Genomic DNA, 23,613 nt, shown 5'->3' with positions numbered 1-23,613 from the left:
GAGAGAGGATGGGGGCTATGGCATGAGAGAGGATGGGGATCATAGCATGAGAGAGGATGGGAGCCATAGCATGAGAGAGGATGGGAGCCATAGCATGAGAGAGGATGGGGGCTATGGCATGAGAGAGGATGGGGGCTATGGCATGAGAGAGGATGGGAGCCATAGCATGAGAGAGGATGGGGGCTATGGCATGAGAGAGGGATGGGAGCCATAGCATGAGAGAGGATGGGGGCCATAGCATGAGAGAGGATGGGGGCTATGGCATGAGAGAGGGATGGGAGCCATAGCATGAGAGAGGATGGGGGCCATAGCATGAGAGAGGGATGGGAGCCATAGCATGAGAGAGGGATGGGAGCCATAGCATGAGAGAGGGATGGGAGCCATAGCATGAGAGAGGGATGGGAGCCATAGCATGAGAGAGGGATGGGAGCCATAGCATGAGAGAGGGATGGGAGCCATAGCATGAGAGAGGATGGGGGCTCTGGCATGAGAGAGGGATGGGAGCCATAGCATGAGAGAGGATGGGGGCCATAGCATGAGAGAGGATGGGGGCTATGGCATGAGAGAGGATGGGAGCCATAGCATGAGAGATGATGGGGGCTATGGCATGAGAGAGGGATGGGAGCCATAGCATGAGAGAGGATGGGGGCCATAGCATGAGAGAGGATGGGGGCCATAGCATGAGAGAGGCTGGGGGCTATAGCATGAGAGAGGAAGGGAGCCATAGCATGAGAGAGGATGGGAGCCATAGCATGAGAGAGGATGGGGGCTATGGCATGAGAGAGGATGGGGGCTATAGCATGAGAGAGGATGGGAGCCATAGCATGAGAGAGGATGGGGGCTATAGCATGAGAGAGGATGGGAGCCATAGCATGAGAGAGGATGGGGGCTATGGCATGAGAGAGGATGGGAGCCATTGCATGAGAGAGGATGGGAGCCATAGCATGAGAGAGGATGGGGGCTATGGCATGAGAGAGGGTGGGAGCCATTGCATGAGAGAGGATGGGAGCCATGGCATGAGAGAGGATGGGGGCTATAGCATGAGAGAGGATGGGAGCCATTGCATGAGAGAGGATGGGAGCCATTGCATGAGAGAGGGTGGGAGCTATGGCATGAGAGAGGGTGGGGGCTATGGCATGAGAGAGGATGGGAGCCATAGCATGAGAGAGGGATGGGAGCCATAGCATGAAAGAGGGATGGGAGCCATAGCATGAGAGAGGATGGGAGCCATAGCATGAGAGAGGGATGGGAGCCATAGCATGAGAGAGGGATGGGAGCCATAGCATGAGAGAGGATGGGGGCCATAGCATGAGAGAGGGTGGGGGCTATGGCATGAGAGAGGATGGGGGCCATAGCATGAGAGAGGGTGGGGGCTATGGCATGAGAGAGGATGGGGGCCATAGCATGAGAGAGGATGGGGGCTATGGCATGAGAGAGGGTGGGGGCCATAGCATGAGAGAGGGTGGGGGCTATGGCATGAGAGAGGGTGGGGGCCATAGCATGAGAGAGGGTGGGGGCTATGGCATGAGAGAGGGTGGGGGCCATAGCATGAGAGAGGATGGGGGCTATGGCATGAGAGAGGATGGGGGCTATAGCATGAGAGAGGATGGGGGCCATAGCATGAGAGAGGATGGGAGCCATAGCATGAGAGAGGATGGGGGCCATAGCATGAGAGAGGATGGGAGCCATAGCATGAGAGAGGATGGGGGCCATAGCATGAGAGAGGATGGGGGCCATAGCATGAGAGAGGATGGGAGCCATAGCATGAGAGAGGATGGGAGCCATAGCATGAGAGAGGATGGGGGCCATAGCATGAGAGAGGATGGGAGCCATAGCATGAGAGAGGATGGGGGCCATAGCATGAGAGAGGGTGGGGGCTATGGCATGAGAGAGGATGGGGGCTATGGCATGAGAGAGGATGGGGGCTATGGCATGAGAGAGGATGGGGGCCATAGCATGAGAGAGGATGGGGGCTATGGCATGAGAGAGGATGGGGGCTATGGCATGAGAGAGGATGGGGGCTATGGCATGAGAGAGGATGGGGGCCATAGCATGAGAGAGGATGGGGGCTATAGCATGAGAGAGGATGGGGGCCATAGCATGAGAGAGGATGGGGGCCATAGCATGAGAGAGGATGGGGGCCATAGCATGAGAGAGGATGGGGGCCATAGCATGAGAGAGGATGGGAGCCATAGCATGAGAGAGGATGGGGGCTATGGCATGAGAGAGGATGGGGGCTATGGCATGAGAGAGGATGGGAGCCATAGCATGAGAGAGGATGGGGGCCATAGCATGAGAGAGGATGGGGGCTATGGCATGAGAGAGGATGGGGGCTATGGCATGAGAGAGGATGGGAGCCATAGCATGAGAGAGGATGGGGGCTATGGCATGAGAGAGGATGGGGGCTATGGCATGAGAGAGGATGGGAGCCATAGCATGAGAGAGGATGGGGGCCATAGCATGAGAGAGGATGGGGGCTATGGCATGAGAGAGGATGGGAGCCATAGCATGAGAGAGGATGGGGGCTATGGCATGAGAGAGGATGGGAGCCATAGCATGAGAGAGGGATGGGAGCCATAGCATGAGAGAGGGATGGGAGCCATAGCATGAGAGAGGGATGGGAGCCATAGCATGAGAGAGGATGGGAGCCATAGCATGAGAGAGGATGGGAGCCATAGCATGAGAGAGGATGGGGGCTATGGCATGAGAGAGGTTGGGAGCCATAGCATGAGAGAGGAAGGGGGCTATGGCATGAGAGAGGGATGGGAGCCATAGCATGAGAGAGGATGGGAGCCATAGCATGAGAGAGGATGGGGGCTATGGCATGAGAGAGGATGGGGGCTATGGCATGAGAGAGGATGGGAGCCATAGCATGAGAGAGGATGGGGGCCATAGCATGAGAGAGGATGGGGGCCATAGCATGAGAGAGGATGGGGGCTATGGCATGAGAGAGGATGGGGGCTATGGCATGAGAGAGGATGGGAGCCATAGCATGAGAGAGGATGGGGGCTATGGCATGAGAGAGGATGGGGGCTATGGCATGAGAGAGGATGGGGGCTATGGCATGAGAGAGGATGGGAGCCATAGCATGAGAGAGGATGGGGGCCATAGCATGAGAGAGGATGGGGGCTATGGCATGAGAGAGGATGGGGGCTATGGCATGAGAGAGGATGGGAGCCATAGCATGAGAGAGGATGGGGGCCATAGCATGAGAGAGGATGGGGGCTATGGCATGAGAGAGGATGGGAGCCATAGCATGAGAGAGGATGGGGGCTATGGCATGAGAGAGGATGGGAGCCATAGCATGAGAGAGGGATGGGAGCCATAGCATGAGAGAGGGATGGGAGCCATAGCATGAGAGAGGGATGGGAGCCATAGCATGAGAGAGGATGGGAGCCATAGCATGAGAGAGGATGGGAGCCATAGCATGAGAGAGGATGGGGGCTATGGCATGAGAGAGGATGGGAGCCATAGCATGAGAGAGGATGGGGGCTATGGCATGAGAGAGGGATGGGAGCCATAGCATGAGAGAGGATGGGGGCGATGGCATGAGAGAGGATGGGGGCTATGGCATGAGAGAGGATGGGAGCCATAGCATGAGAGAGGATGGGGGCCATAGCATGAGAGAGGATGGGGGCCATAGCATGAGAGAGGATGGGGGCCATGGCATGAGAGAGGATGGGGACTATGGCATGAGAGAGGATGGGAGCCATAGCATGAGAGAGGATGGGGGCTATGGCATGAGAGAGGGTGGGGGCTATAGCATGAGAGAGGATGGGGGCCATAGCATGAGAGAGGATGGGGGCCATAGCATGAGAGAGGATGGGGGCTATGGGATGAGAGAGGATGGGGGCCATAGCATGAGAGAGGATGGGGGCCATAGCATGAGAGAGGATGGGGGCTATGGCATGAGAGAGGATGGGGGCTATGGCATGAGAGAGGATGGGAGCCATAGCATGAGAGAGGATGGGAGCCATAGCATGAGAGAGGATGGGAGCCATAGCATGAGAGAGGGATGGGAGCCATAGCATGAGAGAGGATGGGAGCCATAACATGAGAGAGGATGGGGGCTATGGCATGAGAGAGGATGGGAGCCATAGCATGAGAGAGGATGGGGGCTATGGCATGAGAGAGGATGGGGGCTATGGCATGAGAGAGGATGGGGGCCATAGCATGAGAGAGGATGGGGGCCATAGCATGAGAGAGGATGGGGGCTATGGCATGAGAGAGGATGGGGGCTATGGCATGAGAGAGGATGGGAGCTATGGCATGAGAGAGGATGGGGGCTATGGCATGAGAGAGGATGGGGGCTATGGCATGAGAGAGGATGGGAGCCATAGCATGAGAGAGGATGGGGGCCATAGCATGAGAGAGGATGGGGGCCATAGCATGAGAGAGGATGGGGGCTATGGCATGAGAGAGGATGGGGGCTATGGCATGAGAGAGGGTGGGGGCCATAGCATGAGAGAGGATGGGGGCTATGGCATGAGAGAGGATGGGGGCTATAGCATGAGAGAGGATGGGGGCCATAGCATGAGAGAGGATGGGAGCCATAGCATGAGAGAGGATGGGGGCCATAGCATGAGAGAGGATGGGGGCCATAGCATGAGAGAGGATGGGAGCCATAGCATGAGAGAGGATGGGGGCCATAGCATGAGAGAGGATGGGGGCCATAGCATGAGAGAGGATGGGAGCCATAGCATGAGAGAGGATGGGAGCCATAGCATGAGAGAGGATGGGGGCCATAGCATGAGAGAGGATGGGAGCCATAGCATGAGAGAGGATGGGGGCTATGGCATGAGAGAGGATGGGGGCTATGGCATGAGAGAGGATGGGGGCTATGGCATGAGAGAGGATGGGAGCTATGGCATGAGAGAGGATGGGGGCTATGGCATGAGAGAGGATGGGGGCTATGGCATGAGAGAGGATGGGAGCCATAGCATGAGAGAGGATGGGGGCCATAGCATGAGAGAGGATGGGGGCCATAGCATGAGAGAGGATGGGGGCTATGGCATGAGAGAGGATAAGAGCCATAGGATGAGAGAGGATGGGGGCTATGGCATGAGAGAGGATGGGGATCATAGCATGAGAGAGGATGGGAGCCATAGCATGAGAGAGGATGGGAGCCATAGCATGAGAGAGGATGGGGGCTATGGCATGAGAGAGGATGGGGGCTATGGCATGAGAGAGGATGGGAGCCATAGCATGAGAGAGGATGGGGGCTATGGCATGAGAGAGGGATGGGAGCCATAGCATGAGAGAGGATGGGGGCCATAGCATGAGAGAGGATGGGGGCTATGGCATGAGAGAGGGATGGGAGCCATAGCATGAGAGAGGATGGGGGCCATAGCATGAGAGAGGGATGGGAGCCATAGCATGAGAGAGGGATGGGAGCCATAGCATGAGAGAGGGATGGGAGCCATAGCATGAGAGAGGGATGGGAGCCATAGCATGAGAGAGGGATGGGAGCCATAGCATGAGAGAGGGATGGGAGCCATAGCATGAGAGAGGATGGGGGCTCTGGCATGAGAGAGGGATGGGAGCCATAGCATGAGAGAGGATGGGGGCCATAGCATGAGAGAGGATGGGGGCTATGGCATGAGAGAGGATGGGAGCCATAGCATGAGAGATGATGGGGGCTATGGCATGAGAGAGGGATGGGAGCCATAGCATGAGAGAGGATGGGGGCCATAGCATGAGAGAGGATGGGGGCCATAGCATGAGAGAGGCTGGGGGCTATAGCATGAGAGAGGATGGGAGCCATAGCATGAGAGAGGATGGGAGCCATAGCATGAGAGAGGATGGGGGCTATGGCATGAGAGAGGATGGGGGCTATAGCATGAGAGAGGATGGGAGCCATAGCATGAGAGAGGATGGGGGCTATAGCATGAGAGAGGATGGGAGCCATAGCATGAGAGAGGATGGGGGCTATGGCATGAGAGAGGATGGGAGCCATTGCATGAGAGAGGATGGGAGCCATAGCATGAGAGAGGATGGGGGCTATGGCATGAGAGAGGGTGGGAGCCATTGCATGAGAGAGGATGGGAGCCATGGCATGAGAGAGGATGGGGGCTATAGCATGAGAGAGGATGGGAGCCATTGCATGAGAGAGGATGGGAGCCATTGCATGAGAGAGGGTGGGAGCTATGGCATGAGAGAGGGTGGGGGCTATGGCATGAGAGAGGATGGGAGCCATAGCATGAGAGAGGGATGGGAGCCATAGCATGAAAGAGGGATGGGAGCCATAGCATGAGAGAGGATGGGAGCCATAGCATGAGAGAGGGATGGGAGCCATAGCATGAGAGAGGGATGGGAGCCATAGCATGAGAGAGGATGGGGGCCATAGCATGAGAGAGGGTGGGGGCTATGGCATGAGAGAGGATGGGGGCCATAGCATGAGAGAGGGTGGGGGCTATGGCATGAGAGAGGATGGGGGCCATAGCATGAGAGAGGATGGGGGCTATGGCATGAGAGAGGGTGGGGGCCATAGCATGAGAGAGGGTGGGGGCTATGGCATGAGAGAGGGTGGGGGCCATAGCATGAGAGAGGGTGGGGGCTATGGCATGAGAGAGGGTGGGGGCCATAGCATGAGAGAGGATGGGGGCTATGGCATGAGAGAGGATGGGGGCTATAGCATGAGAGAGGATGGGGGCCATAGCATGAGAGAGGATGGGAGCCATAGCATGAGAGAGGATGGGGGCCATAGCATGAGAGAGGATGGGAGCCATAGCATGAGAGAGGATGGGGGCCATAGCATGAGAGAGGATGGGGGCCATAGCATGAGAGAGGATGGGAGCCATAGCATGAGAGAGGATGGGAGCCATAGCATGAGAGAGGATGGGGGCCATAGCATGAGAGAGGATGGGAGCCATAGCATGAGAGAGGATGGGGGCCATAGCATGAGAGAGGGTGGGGGCTATGGCATGAGAGAGGATGGGGGCTATGGCATGAGAGAGGATGGGGGCTATGGCATGAGAGAGGATGGGGGCCATAGCATGAGAGAGGATGGGGGCTATGGCATGAGAGAGGATGGGGGCTATGGCATGAGAGAGGATGGGGGCTATGGCATGAGAGAGGATGGGGGCCATAGCATGAGAGAGGATGGGGGCTATAGCATGAGAGAGGATGGGGGCCATAGCATGAGAGAGGATGGGGGCCATAGCATGAGAGAGGATGGGGGCCATAGCATGAGAGAGGATGGGGGCCATAGCATGAGAGAGGATGGGAGCCATAGCATGAGAGAGGATGGGGGCTATGGCATGAGAGAGGATGGGGGCTATGGCATGAGAGAGGATGGGAGCCATAGCATGAGAGAGGATGGGGGCCATAGCATGAGAGAGGATGGGGGCTATGGCATGAGAGAGGATGGGGGCTATGGCATGAGAGAGGATGGGAGCCATAGCATGAGAGAGGATGGGGGCTATGGCATGAGAGAGGATGGGGGCTATGGCATGAGAGAGGATGGGAGCCATAGCATGAGAGAGGATGGGGGCCATAGCATGAGAGAGGATGGGGGCTATGGCATGAGAGAGGATGGGAGCCATAGCATGAGAGAGGATGGGGGCTATGGCATGAGAGAGGATGGGAGCCATAGCATGAGAGAGGGATGGGAGCCATAGCATGAGAGAGGGATGGGAGCCATAGCATGAGAGAGGGATGGGAGCCATAGCATGAGAGAGGATGGGAGCCATAGCATGAGAGAGGATGGGAGCCATAGCATGAGAGAGGATGGGGGCTATGGCATGAGAGAGGTTGGGAGCCATAGCATGAGAGAGGAAGGGGGCTATGGCATGAGAGAGGGATGGGAGCCATAGCATGAGAGAGGATGGGAGCCATAGCATGAGAGAGGATGGGGGCTATGGCATGAGAGAGGATGGGGGCTATGGCATGAGAGAGGATGGGAGCCATAGCATGAGAGAGGATGGGGGCCATAGCATGAGAGAGGATGGGGGCCATAGCATGAGAGAGGATGGGGGCTATGGCATGAGAGAGGATGGGGGCTATGGCATGAGAGAGGATGGGAGCCATAGCATGAGAGAGGATGGGGGCTATGGCATGAGAGAGGATGGGGGCTATGGCATGAGAGAGGATGGGGGCTATGGCATGAGAGAGGATGGGAGCCATAGCATGAGAGAGGATGGGGGCCATAGCATGAGAGAGGATGGGGGCTATGGCATGAGAGAGGATGGGGGCTATGGCATGAGAGAGGATGGGAGCCATGGCATGAGAGAGGATGGGGGCCATAGCATGAGAGAGGATGGGGGCTATGGCATGAGAGAGGATGGGAGCCATAGCATGAGAGAGGATGGGGGCTATGGCATGAGAGAGGATGGGAGCCATAGCATGAGAGAGGGATGGGAGCCATAGCATGAGAGAGGGATGGGAGCCATAGCATGAGAGAGGGATGGGAGCCATAGCATGAGAGAGGATGGGAGCCATAGCATGAGAGAGGATGGGAGCCATAGCATGAGAGAGGATGGGGGCTATGGCATGAGAGAGGATGGGAGCCATAGCATGAGAGAGGATGGGGGCTATGGCATGAGAGAGGGATGGGAGCCATAGCATGAGAGAGGATGGGGGCGATGGCATGAGAGAGGATGGGGGCTATGGCATGAGAGAGGATGGGAGCCATAGCATGAGAGAGGATGGGGGCCATAGCATGAGAGAGGATGGGGGCCATAGCATGAGAGAGGATGGGGGCCATGGCATGAGAGAGGATGGGGACTATGGCATGAGAGAGGATGGGAGCCATAGCATGAGAGAGGATGGGGGCTATGGCATGAGAGAGGGTGGGGGCTATAGCATGAGAGAGGATGGGGGCCATAGCATGAGAGAGGATGGGGGCCATAGCATGAGAGAGGATGGGGGCTATGGGATGAGAGAGGATGGGGGCCATAGCATGAGAGAGGATGGGGGCCATAGCATGAGAGAGGATGGGGGCTATGGCATGAGAGAGGATGGGGGCTATGGCATGAGAGAGGATGGGAGCCATAGCATGAGAGAGGATGGGAGCCATAGCATGAGAGAGGATGGGAGCCATAGCATGAGAGAGGGATGGGAGCCATAGCATGAGAGAGGATGGGAGCCATAACATGAGAGAGGATGGGGGCTATGGCATGAGAGAGGATGGGAGCCATAGCATGAGAGAGGATGGGGGCTATGGCATGAGAGAGGATGGGGGCTATGGCATGAGAGAGGATGGGGGCCATAGCATGAGAGAGGATGGGGGCCATAGCATGAGAGAGGATGGGGGCTATGGCATGAGAGAGGATGGGGGCTATGGCATGAGAGAGGATGGGAGCTATGGCATGAGAGAGGATGGGGGCTATGGCATGAGAGAGGATGGGGGCTATGGCATGAGAGAGGATGGGAGCCATAGCATGAGAGAGGATGGGGGCCATAGCATGAGAGAGGATGGGGGCCATAGCATGAGAGAGGATGGGGGCTATGGCATGAGAGAGGATGGGAGCCATAGGATGAGAGAGGATGGGGGCTATGGCATGAGAGAGGATGGGGGCCATAGCATGAGAGAGGATGGGAGCCATAGCATGAGAGAGGATGGGAGCCATAGCATGAGAGAGGATGGGGGCTATGGCATGAGAGAGGATGGGGGCTATGGCATGAGAGAGGATGGGAGCCATAGCATGAGAGAGGATGGGGGCTATGGCATGAGAGAGGGATGGGAGCCATAGCATGAGAGAGGATGGGGGCCATAGCATGAGAGAGGATGGGGGCTATGGCATGAGAGAGGGATGGGAGCCATAGCATGAGAGAGGATGGGGGCCATAGCATGAGAGAGGGATGGGAGCCATAGCATGAGAGAGGGATGGGAGCCATAGCATGAGAGAGGGATGGGAGCCATAGCATGAGAGAGGGATGGGAGCCATAGCATGAGAGAGGGATGGGAGCCATAGCATGAGAGAGGGATGGGAGCCATAGCATGAGAGAGGGATGGGAGCCATAGCATGAGAGAGGATGGGGGCTCTGGCATGAGAGAGGGATGGGAGCCATAGCATGAGAGAGGATGGGGGCCATAGCATGAGAGAGGATGGGGGCTATGGCATGAGAGAGGATGGGAGCCATAGCATGAGAGATGATGGGGGCTATGGCATGAGAGAGGGATGGGAGCCATAGCATGAGAGAGGATGGGGGCCATAGCATGAGAGAGGATGGGGGCCATAGCATGAGAGAGGCTGGGGGCTATAGCATGAGAGAGGATGGGAGCCATAGCATGAGAGAGGATGGGAGCCATAGCATGAGAGAGGATGGGGGCTATGGCATGAGAGAGGATGGGGGCTATAGCATGAGAGAGGATGGGAGCCATAGCATGAGAGAGGATGGGGGCTATAGCATGAGAGAGGATGGGAGCCATAGCATGAGAGAGGATGGGGGCTATGGCATGAGAGAGGATGGGAGCCATTGCATGAGAGAGGATGGGAGCCATAGCATGAGAGAGGATGGGGGCTATGGCATGAGAGAGGGTGGGAGCCATTGCATGAGAGAGGATGGGAGCCATGGCATGAGAGAGGATGGGGGCTATAGCATGAGAGAGGATGGGAGCCATTGCATGAGAGAGGATGGGAGCCATTGCATGAGAGAGGGTGGGAGCTATGGCATGAGAGAGGGTGGGGGCTATTGCATGAGAGAGGATGGGAGCCATAGCATGAGAGAGGGATGGGAGCCATAGCATGAAAGAGGGATGGGAGCCATAGCATGAGAGAGGATGGGAGCCATAGCATGAGAGAGGTATGGGAGCCATAGCATGAGAGAGGGATGGGAGCCATATCATGAGAGAGGATGGGGGCCATAGCATGAGAGAGGGTGGGGGCTATGGCATGAGAGAGGATGGGGGCCATAGCATGAGAGAGGGTGGGGGCTATGGCATGAGAGAGGGTGGGGGCCATAGCATGAGAGAGGATGGGGGCTATGGCATGAGAGAGGATGGGGGCCATAGCATGAGAGAGGGTGGGGGCTATGGCATGAGAGAGGGTGGGGGCCATAGCATGAGAGAGGATGGGGGCTATGGCATGAGAGAGGGTGGGGGCCATAGCATGAGAGAGGATGGGGGCTATGGCATGAGAGAGGATGGGGGCTATAGCATGAGAGAGGATGGGAGCCATAGCATGAGAGAGGGTGGGGGCCATTGCATGAGAGAGGATGGGGGCCATAGAAACAAGGTTCAATGTGGGTGGTTTTTGAATTCCTGTTACATTTTAAAATAAAACCATTAAATGGAATCAGAATTCATATTCAAAGAGCACAACAGAATGTTATGCGAGGTAAACACTTCAAACAGCACACCAACCACAATAGCTGAGGTTAAAAAATAAAAAAGGTGAATTTGAACCTGGAATCTTCAGGAAGAAGGGTCAAACCGAATATTGTCCAAGACGGCTACAATATGTGAAGATTTGTTGTTTGGAATCCCGGTGACATCACCAGCGGAGCATCACAGCAAATTCTGCTGACGTCATGGAATCACGTGACCTCTTGGAACACATTTTCCAAGTTCACATCTGGGAGACAGACTCGTCCAAATAACACGATGGGTGCCGTGTCATTCAAAAGGAAGAACCCCAAACCACTCTGCACCCCACTCCCTTTAACATCACAAACACGAGTTTTGTTGGAAAACAATAATCTTTGTATTTTCACATAAATACAGAGCAGAATTCAAAAAAATACAATATGCACAGTCGAAAACAAGAACCGTGTGTACATGACATCACAATATCATGTGCACAAAAAGAAGGAAGCTACGAGGGTGGATTTTGAGCCTGGTGTGCCAGGGACCTGTGACGTCATTGCTGAAACGACACTGCGTTTGGATGACATCGTCGAACATCGTTGCAAAAAGAGCGGAATATTGTGCAACAGCCAATCCTGACGTTTCGTCATCGCGACGTGTGCAACATTGAAGGTCGTCTCTTTTACAACGTCCGTTTTACTGATATGCATGTCGGCATAATTCGTCTTGCCACAGACTTCCATACGCCCCTCGTATATGTAGCATGTAACCATGGCAACATGAGGACCTCAGTGATGATAAACGCGGATTTGGTTCGATTCGTCCAGTCGTAACTCCAGGTAACCATGAGGACTCCGTGCCGGTTGAGTTGTGGAGGGGCTGCCAAAAGATTGGGAATCAAGGAGATGCAACTTTGAAATTATGGAACAATGATAACGATTACGATAACTAGGCAGCAACATCGTAGCACAGGTCTTCAACATGACTGCCAAGACACAGCTATGATTACCAGACTCCGCATACACCTGGTGTTGGCTTAACGGTTAAGGTAGATGGGCTTTAGATCTTAGGGTCCCGAGTTCGGGCCCCTGTCGTGTCGTTCAATTAACACCAGGTTGGTTGACTCGGCCTGTACTCCTTCCGAGGTCGGCAAAATGAGTAGCAGCTTAATGGTAATGGGGGCATTAAATGAGTACCAGCTTAATGGTAATGGGGGCATTAAATGAGTACCAGCTTAATGGTAATGGGGGCATTCAATGAGTACCAGATTAATGGTAATGGGGGCATTAAATGAGTACCAGATTAATGGTAATGGGGGCATTAAATGAGTACCAGATTAATGGTAATGGGGGCATTAAATGAGTACCAGATTAATGGTAATGGGGGCATTAAATGAGTACCAGATTAATGGTAATGGGGGCATTAAATGAGTACCAGATTAATGGTAATGGGGGCATTCAATGAGTACCAGATTAATGGTAATGGGGGCATTCAATGAGTACCAGATTAATGGTAATGGGGGCATTCAATGAGTACCAGATTAATGGTAATGGGGGCATTCAATGAGTACCAGCTTAATGGTAATGGGGGCATTAAATGAGTACCAGCTTAATGGTAATGGGGGCATTGCATCATCAGAAAATGATGCAACCAGCAGCCACAGGCTGCACACAAACCACCACCAAGATCGGCGGTGTTTTGGTTAGAGAGTCTGCTCCTGGTCTGGGACAGTCAAATTAAAGACCTAAAATGGTAACTGTTGCTTCCTTCCATTGAAAAAGGAAAGAGCATGGACAAACAACCGTAGGCTGGCAAGCATTGTGAATGCTTGATGGGCTGAATGACGTCGTCCTGTGCTGAAATCCTTGGAAGGAACTCGTATTATTAGCCGCCCATTGGTTGAGGATACAGTGATGGCCGCTTGCGAAAGTCGTGGAGCCATTGCCGGTGGTTCTCTGCGACCATTCCCATTTGAGGAGACGATGCGCTTGTTCGCCGATGGAATGTCGACACACGCTCACTGCACACAAACCCAAAACCTTTCGTTATTGAGGATTGCTTCGTTCAGTTCCTGTTAAAACCACCGGACGGAGTCTGATGCTCATGACACTGCAATACATTACACCCTTACACTGAAAAACTGGAAAAAATTAATGATTTAAATACTGCATTATATAAAATACTGTGTAAAAATAAAAAATAAAAAATACTGCATTGTATAAGTGTAAAAGTAAAATAAAAAAAACATACTGCATTATATAAAATATTGTGTAAAAAAAACAAATACTGCATTATATAAAATACTGTGTAAAAAATAAAATAAAAAAATACTGCATTATATAAAATATTGTGTAAAAAAAACAAATACTGCATTATATAAAATATTGTGTAAAAAAAACAAATACAGCATTATATAAAATACTGTGTAAAAAATAATAATAATAAAAAATACTGCATTATATAAAATATTGTGTAAAAATAAAAAATAAAAAACATACTGCATTATATAAAATACTGTGTCAAAAAAAACAAATACTGCATTATATAAAATACTGTGTAAAAAAAATAGTAATAAAAAATACTGCATTATATAAAATATTGTGTAAAAAAAACAAATACTGCATTATAAAAAATACTGTGAAAAAACAATAATAATTAAAAATACTGCATCATATAAAATATTGTGTAAAAATAAAAAATAAAAAACATACTGCATCATATAAAATATTGTGTAAAAAAAACAAATACTGCATTATATAAAATACTGTGTAAAAATAAAAAATAAAAAACATACTGCATTATATAAAAGTGTAAAAAAAACAAATACTGCATTATATATAAAATACTGTGTAAAAAATAATAATAATGAAAAATACTGCATTATATAAAAGATTGTGTAAAAATAAAAAATAAAAAACATACTGCATTATATAAAATATTGTGTAAAAAAAACAAATATCCTCCGTCGATATCGGTATCCTCCGTCGTGCGAACGGTATCCTCTGTCGTGCGAAGTCCTTCCTCGGCACACCTGAGCTCCTCACCACATACAAGGCTTTCATCCGCAGCTCAATGGAATACTGTTCTCCCCTATGGGCCGGTGCTCCTGCCTCACACCTAGCTCGGCTTCACGCTGTTGAAACCAAAGCTTTCAGAATTATTGGAATCTCCCGCGATGAAGCTATCTCTGAGGGCCTTTCACTCACTCACCGCAGGCAGGTAGGTGGTCTTTCTGTCTTCTACCGACTCCTCTCCGGCCTTGCACCCCCAGCTCTCTCTGTGCTCTGTCCCCCAAATATTCCTACAGGTCGCACAAGATCTGCCAGCAACCCTCTGATGGTTAAACTGCCGAAATCTCGGCTCTCTGCTCACCTTCACTCTTTCATTCCTCTTTTCTCCCGCCTCTGGAACAAACTCCCTCACTCCCTTCAATCCCACTCCTCCCTCCAGGTCTTTAAAACAGCTGTTCACCACCATCTCTTATCTTCCCCCATCCAAAACCTTGATCTTTTCTACCCCCGCTAATTCACCCCAGATCCACCTTGTTTGAAATTCCAACTTCTTTCCTGGAAGTCCTGGCAGTGTCCATATGTTTTATACCTCTCCCACCGCCCCCTTCCCACGCCCCCCCCCCCCCCCCCAAGCCCTCGCCCTCTCTCAGATCTCTCGATGTCTCCATGTCCCTGCTCTCAAATGTTGTGTTTGTGTCCTTCCCCCTCTCTCCCCATCTTGTCTACCGCTCCCTATGTTATATGTTTTATGTGTCGGTTTGTCTTTCTGTGTGATTAATGTTCGCTCTTTCACGAGCCTCGACCTTGTATACAAAAACAAAAAAAAAATAAAAAAAAATAAAAAAAAAATACTGCATTATATAAAATACTGTGTAAAAAATAAATAAATACTGCATTATATAAAATAGTGTTAAAAAAAAATACTGCATTATATAAAAGTGTAAAAAAAAACAAACAAAAAAATACTGCATTATATAAAATACTGTGTAAAAATAAATAACAAAAAACATACTGCATTATATAAAATATTGTGTAAAAAAACAAACAAATACTGCATTATATAAAATAGTGTAAAAATAAATAACAAAAAACTGCATTATATAAAATAGTGTAAAAAAACAACAAATACTGCATTATATAAAATAGTGTAAAAAAAAAAATACTGCATTATATAAAATACTGTGTAAAAAATAAATAAATACTGCATTATATAAAATAGTGTAAAAGTAAAAAATAAAAAACATACTGCATTATATAAAATATTGTGTAAAAAAAAAAATACTGCATTATATAAAATACTGTTACAAAAAAAAATACTGCATTATATAAAAGTGTAAAAAAAAAAAAAAAAAAAACATACTGCATTGTATAAAATACTGTGTAAAAATAAATAATAAGAAACATACTGCATTATATAAAATATTGTGTAAAAAAAAAACAAATACTGCATTATATAAAAGACTGTGTAAAAAAAAATAAAAAAATACTGCATTATATAAAATAGTGTTTAAAAAAATACTGCATTAAATAAAATACTGTGTAAAAAGAAATAAAAAACATACTGCATTATATAAAATACTGTGCAAAAATAAATAACAAAAAACATTGCATTATATAAAATATTGTGTAACAAAAAAAAACAAATACTGCATTATATAAAATAGTGTAAAAAATAAATAAATACTGCATTATATAAAATACTGTTAAAAAAAAAATACTGCATTATATAAAAGTGTAAAAAAAACAAAAAAAACATAATGCATTGTATAAAAGTGTAAAAAAAACCAAAAAAAAAAACATACTGCATTATATAAAATATTGTATAAAAAAAAAACAAATACTGCATTATATAAAATACTGTGTAAAAAAAAAAAAAAAAACCATTATATAAAATAGTGTTAAAAAAAATACTGCATTATATAAAATACTGTGTAAAAAGAAATAAAAAACATACTGCATTATATAAAATACTGTGCAAAAATAAATAATAAAAAAGATACTGCATTATATAAAATATTGTGTATAAAAAACAACAAATACTGCATTATATAAAATACTGTGTAAAAAAATTAATAAATACTGCATTATCTAACATACTGTGTAAAAAAAATTAAAAAAATACTGCATTATATAAAATACTGTGTAAAAAATAAATAAATACTGCATTATATAAAATAGTATAAAAAAAATTAATAAAAAACATACTGCATTATATAAAATACTGTGTAAAACAAACACTGCATCATATAAAATACTGTGTAAAAAATAAATAAATACTGCATTATATAAAATACTGTGTTAAAAAAAACTACTGCATTATAAAAGATACTGTGTAAAAAGAAATAATAAAAAACATACTGCATTATATAAAATACTGTGTAAAAAGAAATAATAAAAAACATACTGCATTATATAAAATACTGTGTAACAAGCGTTACGCCTAGGTCCCCCGTCGGGGAAGTGATGTGAGTTGACAAAGTGGAACACGCAGAAAACATGCTATGATATGATATTTCGCTCACAAGGTTCAGACATACATGGAGGCAGCCATCTTGGATTTTGACGTGGTGACCCAATTTTCAATAGCGTTCTTCCTTATGCCTAGATACACCCACACACCAAAAGGTACTTCGCTTATTTTTCAAGATATTTCGCTCACAAGGTTCAGACATATATATGGTGGCGGCCATCTTGGACTTTGACGTGGCGACCCAATTTACAATAGCGGTCTTCCTTATGCCGAGATACACCCACACACCAAATTAGAAGTTGGTACTTCGCTTATCTTTCAAGATATTCATCTCACAAAGTTCAGACATATATATGGTGGCGGCCATCTTGGATTTTGACGTGGCGACCCAATTTTCAATGGCGTTCTTCCTTATGGCGAGATACACCCACACACCAAATTAGAAGTTGGTACTTCGCTTATTTTTCAAGATATTCATCTCACAAGGTTCGGACATACATGGCGGCGGCCATCTTGCATTTTGACATGGCGACCCAATTTTCAAAAGCGTTCTTCCTTATGCCTAGATACACCCACACACCAGATTAGAAGTTGGTCCTTCGCTTATTTTTCAAGATATTTCGCTCACAAGGTTAGACATATATATGGTGGCGGCCATCTTGGATTTTGACGTGACGACCCAATTTTCAATAGCGTTCTTCCTTATGCCTAGATACACCCACACACCAGATTAGAAGTTGGTCCTTCGCTTATTTTTCAAGATATTTCGCTCACAAGGTTAGACATATATATGGTGGCGGCCATCTTGGATTTTGACGTGACGACCCAATTTTCAATAGCGTTCATCCTTATGCCGAGATACACCCACACACCAAATTAGAAGTTGGTACTTCGCTTATTTTTCAAGATATTCATCTCACAAGGTTCAGACATACATGGCGGCGGCCATCTTGGATTTTGACGTGGCGACCCAATTTTCAATAGCGTTCTTCCTTACGCCTAGATACATCCACACACCAGATTAGAAGTTGGTACTTCGCTTATTTTTCAAGATATGCAGGTTACAAGGTTCAGACATACATGGCATCAGACATACATGGCGGCAGCCATCTTGGATTTTGACGTGGCGACCCAATTTTCAATAGCGTTCGTCCTTATGCGGAGATACACCCACACACCAAATTAGAAGTTGGTACTTCGCTTATTTTTCAAGATATTCATCTCACAAGGTTCAGACATACATGGCGGTGGCCATCTTGGATTTTGACGTGGCGACCCAATTTTCAATAGCGTTCTTCCTTATGCCTAGATACACCCACACACCAGATTAGAAGTTGGTACTTCGCTTATTTTTCAAGATATGCAGGTTACAAGGTTCAGACATACATGGCATCAGACATATATGGCGGCGGCCATCTTGGATTTTGACGTGGGTTGCACCCACACACCAAATTCGAATGCGGTCCTTCGCTTAAGCATGCACGCCCACACACACGCACGCCCGCACGCACACACGCCCGCACGCACGGACGGATGGACGGACGGACACACGGACGGAGGGGAAAGCCATAGTCTCCCTTTCGCTCCGCTGTGCGACGGGGGACAAAAAGAAATAATAAAAAACATACTGCATTATATAAAATACTGTGTAAAAAAAAATAAAAATAAAAATACTGCATTATATTAAAGTGTAAAAATATATATATAAATACTGCATTATATAAAAGTGTAAAAACAAATACTGCATTATATAAAATACTGTGTAAAAAAAATTATATATTTATATACTGCAGTATATAAAATAATGTAAAAAATAAAATAAAATACTGCATTATATAAAAGTGTAAAAAAAAATAAAAAATACTACATTATATAAAATAGTGTAAAAAAATAATTTATTTTTTTTTTTTTTTTTTTTTTTTTTACACTATTTTACACTATAAAATAGTGTAAAAAATAAGATAAAATACTGCATTATATAAAATACTGTGTAAAAAAAAAATAAAAAAAATACTGCATTATATAAAATACTGTCCATACATGACATCCATGGTACATCTATCATAAGGAAGAAAGAAAGTAAAGTGTATTTCTTCCTGAAAACACATTCAAACAAGATGTTTGTACAGATGTTTGTTAATCATGTGAAACACCGTGATGGGCCGACACTCTATGTTTAATTCCATTTGCAATTGCTTAATTCAAATTGGGGGATGGTTATTAAATATATATATATTGGGTTGAGGTTACCTGGCTGGGATGTACCCAAGGTAGCTAGCAAGCCCTCCTATGTCACCCGAAGCAGTTGGAGGAAGGCCAGCTGCAGGTCAGGAAAAGAAAAGTGAAAAGATGAATGACGATCATGGGTTCTCACGTTTCTCGTGTACTTTCCACTTAAAAACTCCCCCATGTCCCCTATCCAGTCAAAATACAACTTGTTACATGCTCCTCCCCAAACCCCGGTCACGGGGTACCTCCGAGCCCCGAGAGGAGTCACGGCAGAAAGATGTGTTATTCTGTGTGTCAAAGATCAATGGTGAAACCACACCAATTGTTACCAAGAAACAAGTATTGTATTAAGATCACACAAGAATAACAGCACAATAACAATATTAATCAATTGTACAACAAATATATCATTCCTATGATGGTACCATCAGTTTCGTACAATATAACTCACTGTGCTCCAAGTGAGCGAAAAGAACATTCCCAATGTCTCTATCCGGGCATCAAGCCAAAGTCTATCCACGCTCCAGTGATCGTCAGAACGATGTCTCTTCGAGACCAGAATCCTGTTCGGTTGACAGTCACACTGCCAAAGATGGGCAAAGGTGTCCTCAAGAGGCGACTGGGAAATCACACCTTCGGGTATGGATGTTCAACGGCTCCCCACACGGCGAACCGCAAATTCCCACTCAAAATCCACGTCACACATGCAAACCAGGCTAATGGCTGGATGCGTTGAAATGGTTGGAGCGAGGTGAAAATCCTGGAGCGATGCGAAATCGGGCGCGAGACAAAACGGCCAACGGCCCGTATTCAAGGCGTAACGGTACTCCAATGATTCTCTTCGGAATCAACCGCAAAACCTGACATGCAGGTTTATCTGTCACAGCGATAACAACTCTGTCGCAGGAATCCCTTTCCCAGGAAACCCAAAGTTCACTCGTGACCCCCGTTCGCTAGCGTTTGCTCAAAACCACAACGCAGCTCGGCTTCTGCTCCACCTTACTCGCTCCGCCTCCTTTTCCTCCTCTCCTTCCTCTTCTTCCTCCTTTTCCTCGTCCGGTTCCCGATCCGGTTTTCGGTTTCTTTTAAAACACTAACTTTTTTACCTTTTGAAAACAGTGATCTCTATATTTCACTTAAACGATAACAATAATAGTACATGCAACCAAAAATGTTTACAGTGGATGAGAACCACCACAACGGAAGTGACGAATCCATAACAAACTTAAATCAAACTCTATCAGCCTGACATTTATTGTAATCTCTATATAACTTGTACACAAACTGAGGATGTTGTGGATATCCAACTATTCTCCTTACCTTGTCCCACTCCCTTTCTCTTCCATTTGCTCATACACTGCTCCTCAAACAATATCCTTCAGGTTTTTAACTTTCTATGCATTACTTATTCATCAACCTACACTTTTCCTTTTCCTTTCCACACTTTTCCTTTTCATTTACTTTACTAAGGGGTGTTGCAAAATAAATGATACTGTTTTCCCCAAAAATTAAAAACTCACGTTTAATACACGTCAATATGTCCACCATTAGCTTCAGAAACCATTTGAAGTCGACTTTTAAAAGATTTCAGCAAAGACACGAACATTAGTCGCAAATATGACGGAGACAACACGCAGGCAACGTGCGCAACACGTCATGATGACGCACGTGAAATTTGAATTCAAAAATCGCGGACATGTGGTCAATACAATCTGGGGGGGGAAAGTATCATTTATTTTGCAACATGTGGTCAGGTCAATACAATCTGGGGGGAAAAAGTTATTTATTTTGCAACATGTGGTCAATACAATCTGGGGAGAAAAAGTATCATTTATTTTGCAAAATGTGGTCAATACAATCTGGGGGGGGGAAAAGTATCATTTATTTTGCAACATGTGGTCAGGTCAATACAATCTGGGGGGAAAAAGTATCATTTATTTTGCAACACCCTATACATGAGCCTGGTGTTGGCTTAGCGGTTAGGGTGTGGCTTAGGATCCTAGGATCCTGGGTTCAAATCCCAGTCGATCGCTGAATGAACGCCAGGGGGGTTGACTCAGCCTGTCATCTTCCGAGGTCGGCAAATTGAGTACTAGTTCACTGGTAATTCCCTGTGTGTCGCAAGAAGCGAATAACAGGGTTGGCGGCAGGAAGAGCATTTGGCCATAAAACATTGCTTCAAAAAGGGGACCACGGTGCCCAAAAAAGGCCAACCCTGCTCTGCGGGGAAAAATGGCCTCGAAAGGTGGTTCTATTTCCTTTACTACACCCCACAGTTCTCTTAAAATGCAACATTTTCTCTCATCCCATCATATTGTATTCACCATCTTTTGTCCTTTCTATGTGACAGGGTGGTGCACAAGTGTGTGCACTTACCTTTGAGTTGTGTAGTTTGGAGTCGATTCTCAGTCCGACTATAAACTGCTGGATTGACCAGGCAGGTTATTATTGTACAACAAAATGCAGCATCCCTTGTTAAGACGTTAAGCCGGATGTCCAGTCTGCTCACATTTGTTGGCCGCCGATAAAGATCTCATGGTGTCTTTTGTGAAGGGTAGGTGAGTTATCACCAGCACCCGACTGAACAGATTCCAAATGCCTGCCACCTTCAGTCAAGTGTTAGCCTTGGCCGGCATGGTCATGAGAGATTTGGCCCAGAAACTTTCCCGCCTGACCCCCTCAAGATGGGAATAATTAAGGAGTAAGGAAGTAGTAGCCGCTAATGAAGTAGGAGTAGCAGCCGAAGTGGCCTTGCTATATTATCTCACATTCTCAATCTCACATTCACATTCAATCACAGTCTCAAAAAAAAGAAAAAAAAAAGAAATGCAATGTTTCTATCCACATCTCTTTCCTGAAAGCTCTATCAGTGCCATTTCGTGCTGATACCTGGAAAATAGTGGCTCCAACGTCTGCTCAGGTGGTTGGTCAGTGACTGCGAAGCGGTGCTAATGTTGGGGCTACAAAGCATGAAGGTGGCGGTTCATGTGAACAGAAAATGTGGAAGTGGGTGAAAGAGGGTGACAGTAGGAAGAATCAAATCACTTTGACAAATTGTGAGACATTCTTCATGTGTGAGCGTAAATACTATGTCACAGTCACAGCAGCAAAAGCACATGGACAGATAAAAATCAAGAACAAACAAAAGCAAAAACAAAACAAAACGTAACCAAAATACTGGAGGTAATAATGGAGCAAACATGGATGTCACCAAAACTCTAAAATTGACATGTGGTGGAAATAGCGCCACCTTTTGTGGTAGCTGGTATTACAAATCATCTTCCTTTATCTTATGACTAGCGAGGTACTCATGCTACGCACGGGAGGAAGGCCGGGATCTCAAAAAGTTTGTAACAATAAATTCCACATTCCTGTGACAACTTCAGTTGAACGTCAGGCATGGACAGCCGGTTCGTGAAGGACTTGGGCAAAACACTTACTGCAGCTGACCCCAACAGAAGTAAGCTGGGAAATATTTCTATGATGCCAAAGGGGGAAACTACAAATGCCAAATCCGCGAATGTCATGTAATAATCAAGAACAAACAAAACCAAAAAGTTAAACCAAAATACCTCATACTCACTTGGATACGAAGGTGGAGATAGGAACACCTGGTTCAGTGGGAATGTGATTGGGGCTAACCCGTGTTGGTCCATATGGTGGGTTACCCCCAATTGGCTGGTAAATATAGCCGGATGACGTAGGCAAAGTTGGTAATGCTGCCAACACCGCTCGCAGCTCCACACTCAGCTGCTGCAGCAATGAGGGTAGTCGAGATGGTACAGCTGGAAACCAGAGGAGCCGAGGGGTAAGTGGGGTTCACCATAACATAACAAGAATGACCGCACTGTGGTCACAACCAGCGACAAAATCCGGTAACGGGCCGAATAGGAAACGCGCATTTAAAGCACTCTTAAAGGATGTACAGTGTGATTGGGAAACACACGTATAATGCGCTATCAAATAACTTGTGCAACGTTACGCTTGATTACGTAACGTAACGCTTGATTATGTAACATATCACTTGATTACATAACGTAATGCTTGATTATGTAACATTGATTACGTAACGTAACGCTTGATTATGTAACATATCGCTTGATTACATAACGTAATGCTTGATTATGTAACATTGATTACGTAACGTAATGCTTGATTATGTAACATATCACTTGATTACATAACATAATGCTTGATTATGTAACATTGATTACGTAACGTAATGCTTGATTATGTAACATATCGCTTGATTACATAATGTTACGCTTGATTATGTAACATATCACTTGATTACATAACGTAACGCTTCATTATGTAACATTGATTACATAACGTCATGCTTGACCACATAACATACCGCTTTGATTATGTAACATTGATTACGTAACGTAATGCTCGATTATGTAACATCACGCTTGATTATATAACGTAACACTTGATTACGTAACATATCGCTTGATTACGTAATGTAACGCTTGATTATGTAACATATCACTTGATTACATAACAATGCTTGATTATGTAACATTGATTACGTAACGTAATGCTTGATTATGTAACATATCGCTTGATTACATAACGTAATGCTTGATTATGTAACATATCGCTTGATTACATAACGTAATGCTTGATTATGTAACATTGATTACGTAACG

At 46.8% G+C, this 23,613-nt stretch overlaps 1 protein-coding gene across 6 annotated transcripts in view; it reads right to left on the bottom strand.

Annotated features, from left to right (window-relative positions):
- Positions 1–11,624: 11,624 nt before the first annotated feature.
- The window catches only part of CEP164 (centrosomal protein 164), a 105,092-nt gene continuing 93,103 nt past the window's right edge, over positions 11,625–23,613 (bottom strand). For 5 of the 6 annotated variants that reach the window (XR_013624016.1, XM_068121809.2, XM_068121810.2 and 2 more), the window contains 5 exons: positions 22,542–22,743; positions 21,848–21,918; positions 18,980–19,049; positions 13,158–13,268; positions 11,629–12,127 (listed from right to left, as the gene is read on the bottom strand). Coding sequence is in view for 5 of the 6 variants with exons in the window: in XM_068121809.2 (XP_067977910.2) it covers positions 12,037–12,127; positions 13,158–13,268; positions 18,980–19,049; positions 21,848–21,918; positions 22,542–22,743 (545 nt within the window). In the remaining variant the exon portion in view is untranslated. Of the gene's footprint in view, positions 12,128–13,157; positions 13,269–18,979; positions 19,050–21,847; positions 21,919–22,541; positions 22,744–23,613 lie in introns of all 6 variants that reach the window. The other variant, XM_068121811.2, reaches the window with a different exon arrangement.

Source organism: Myxine glutinosa, chromosome 7 (assembly GCF_964187855.1).
Source record: "Myxine glutinosa chromosome 7, kmMyxGlut1.1, whole genome shotgun sequence".
In the NCBI taxonomy this organism is placed as follows: Eukaryota; Metazoa; Chordata; class Myxini; order Myxiniformes; family Myxinidae; genus Myxine; species Myxine glutinosa.
Note: the sequence above shows the minus strand (reverse complement) of the source record. Positions and strands in the feature narration are given on the sequence as shown.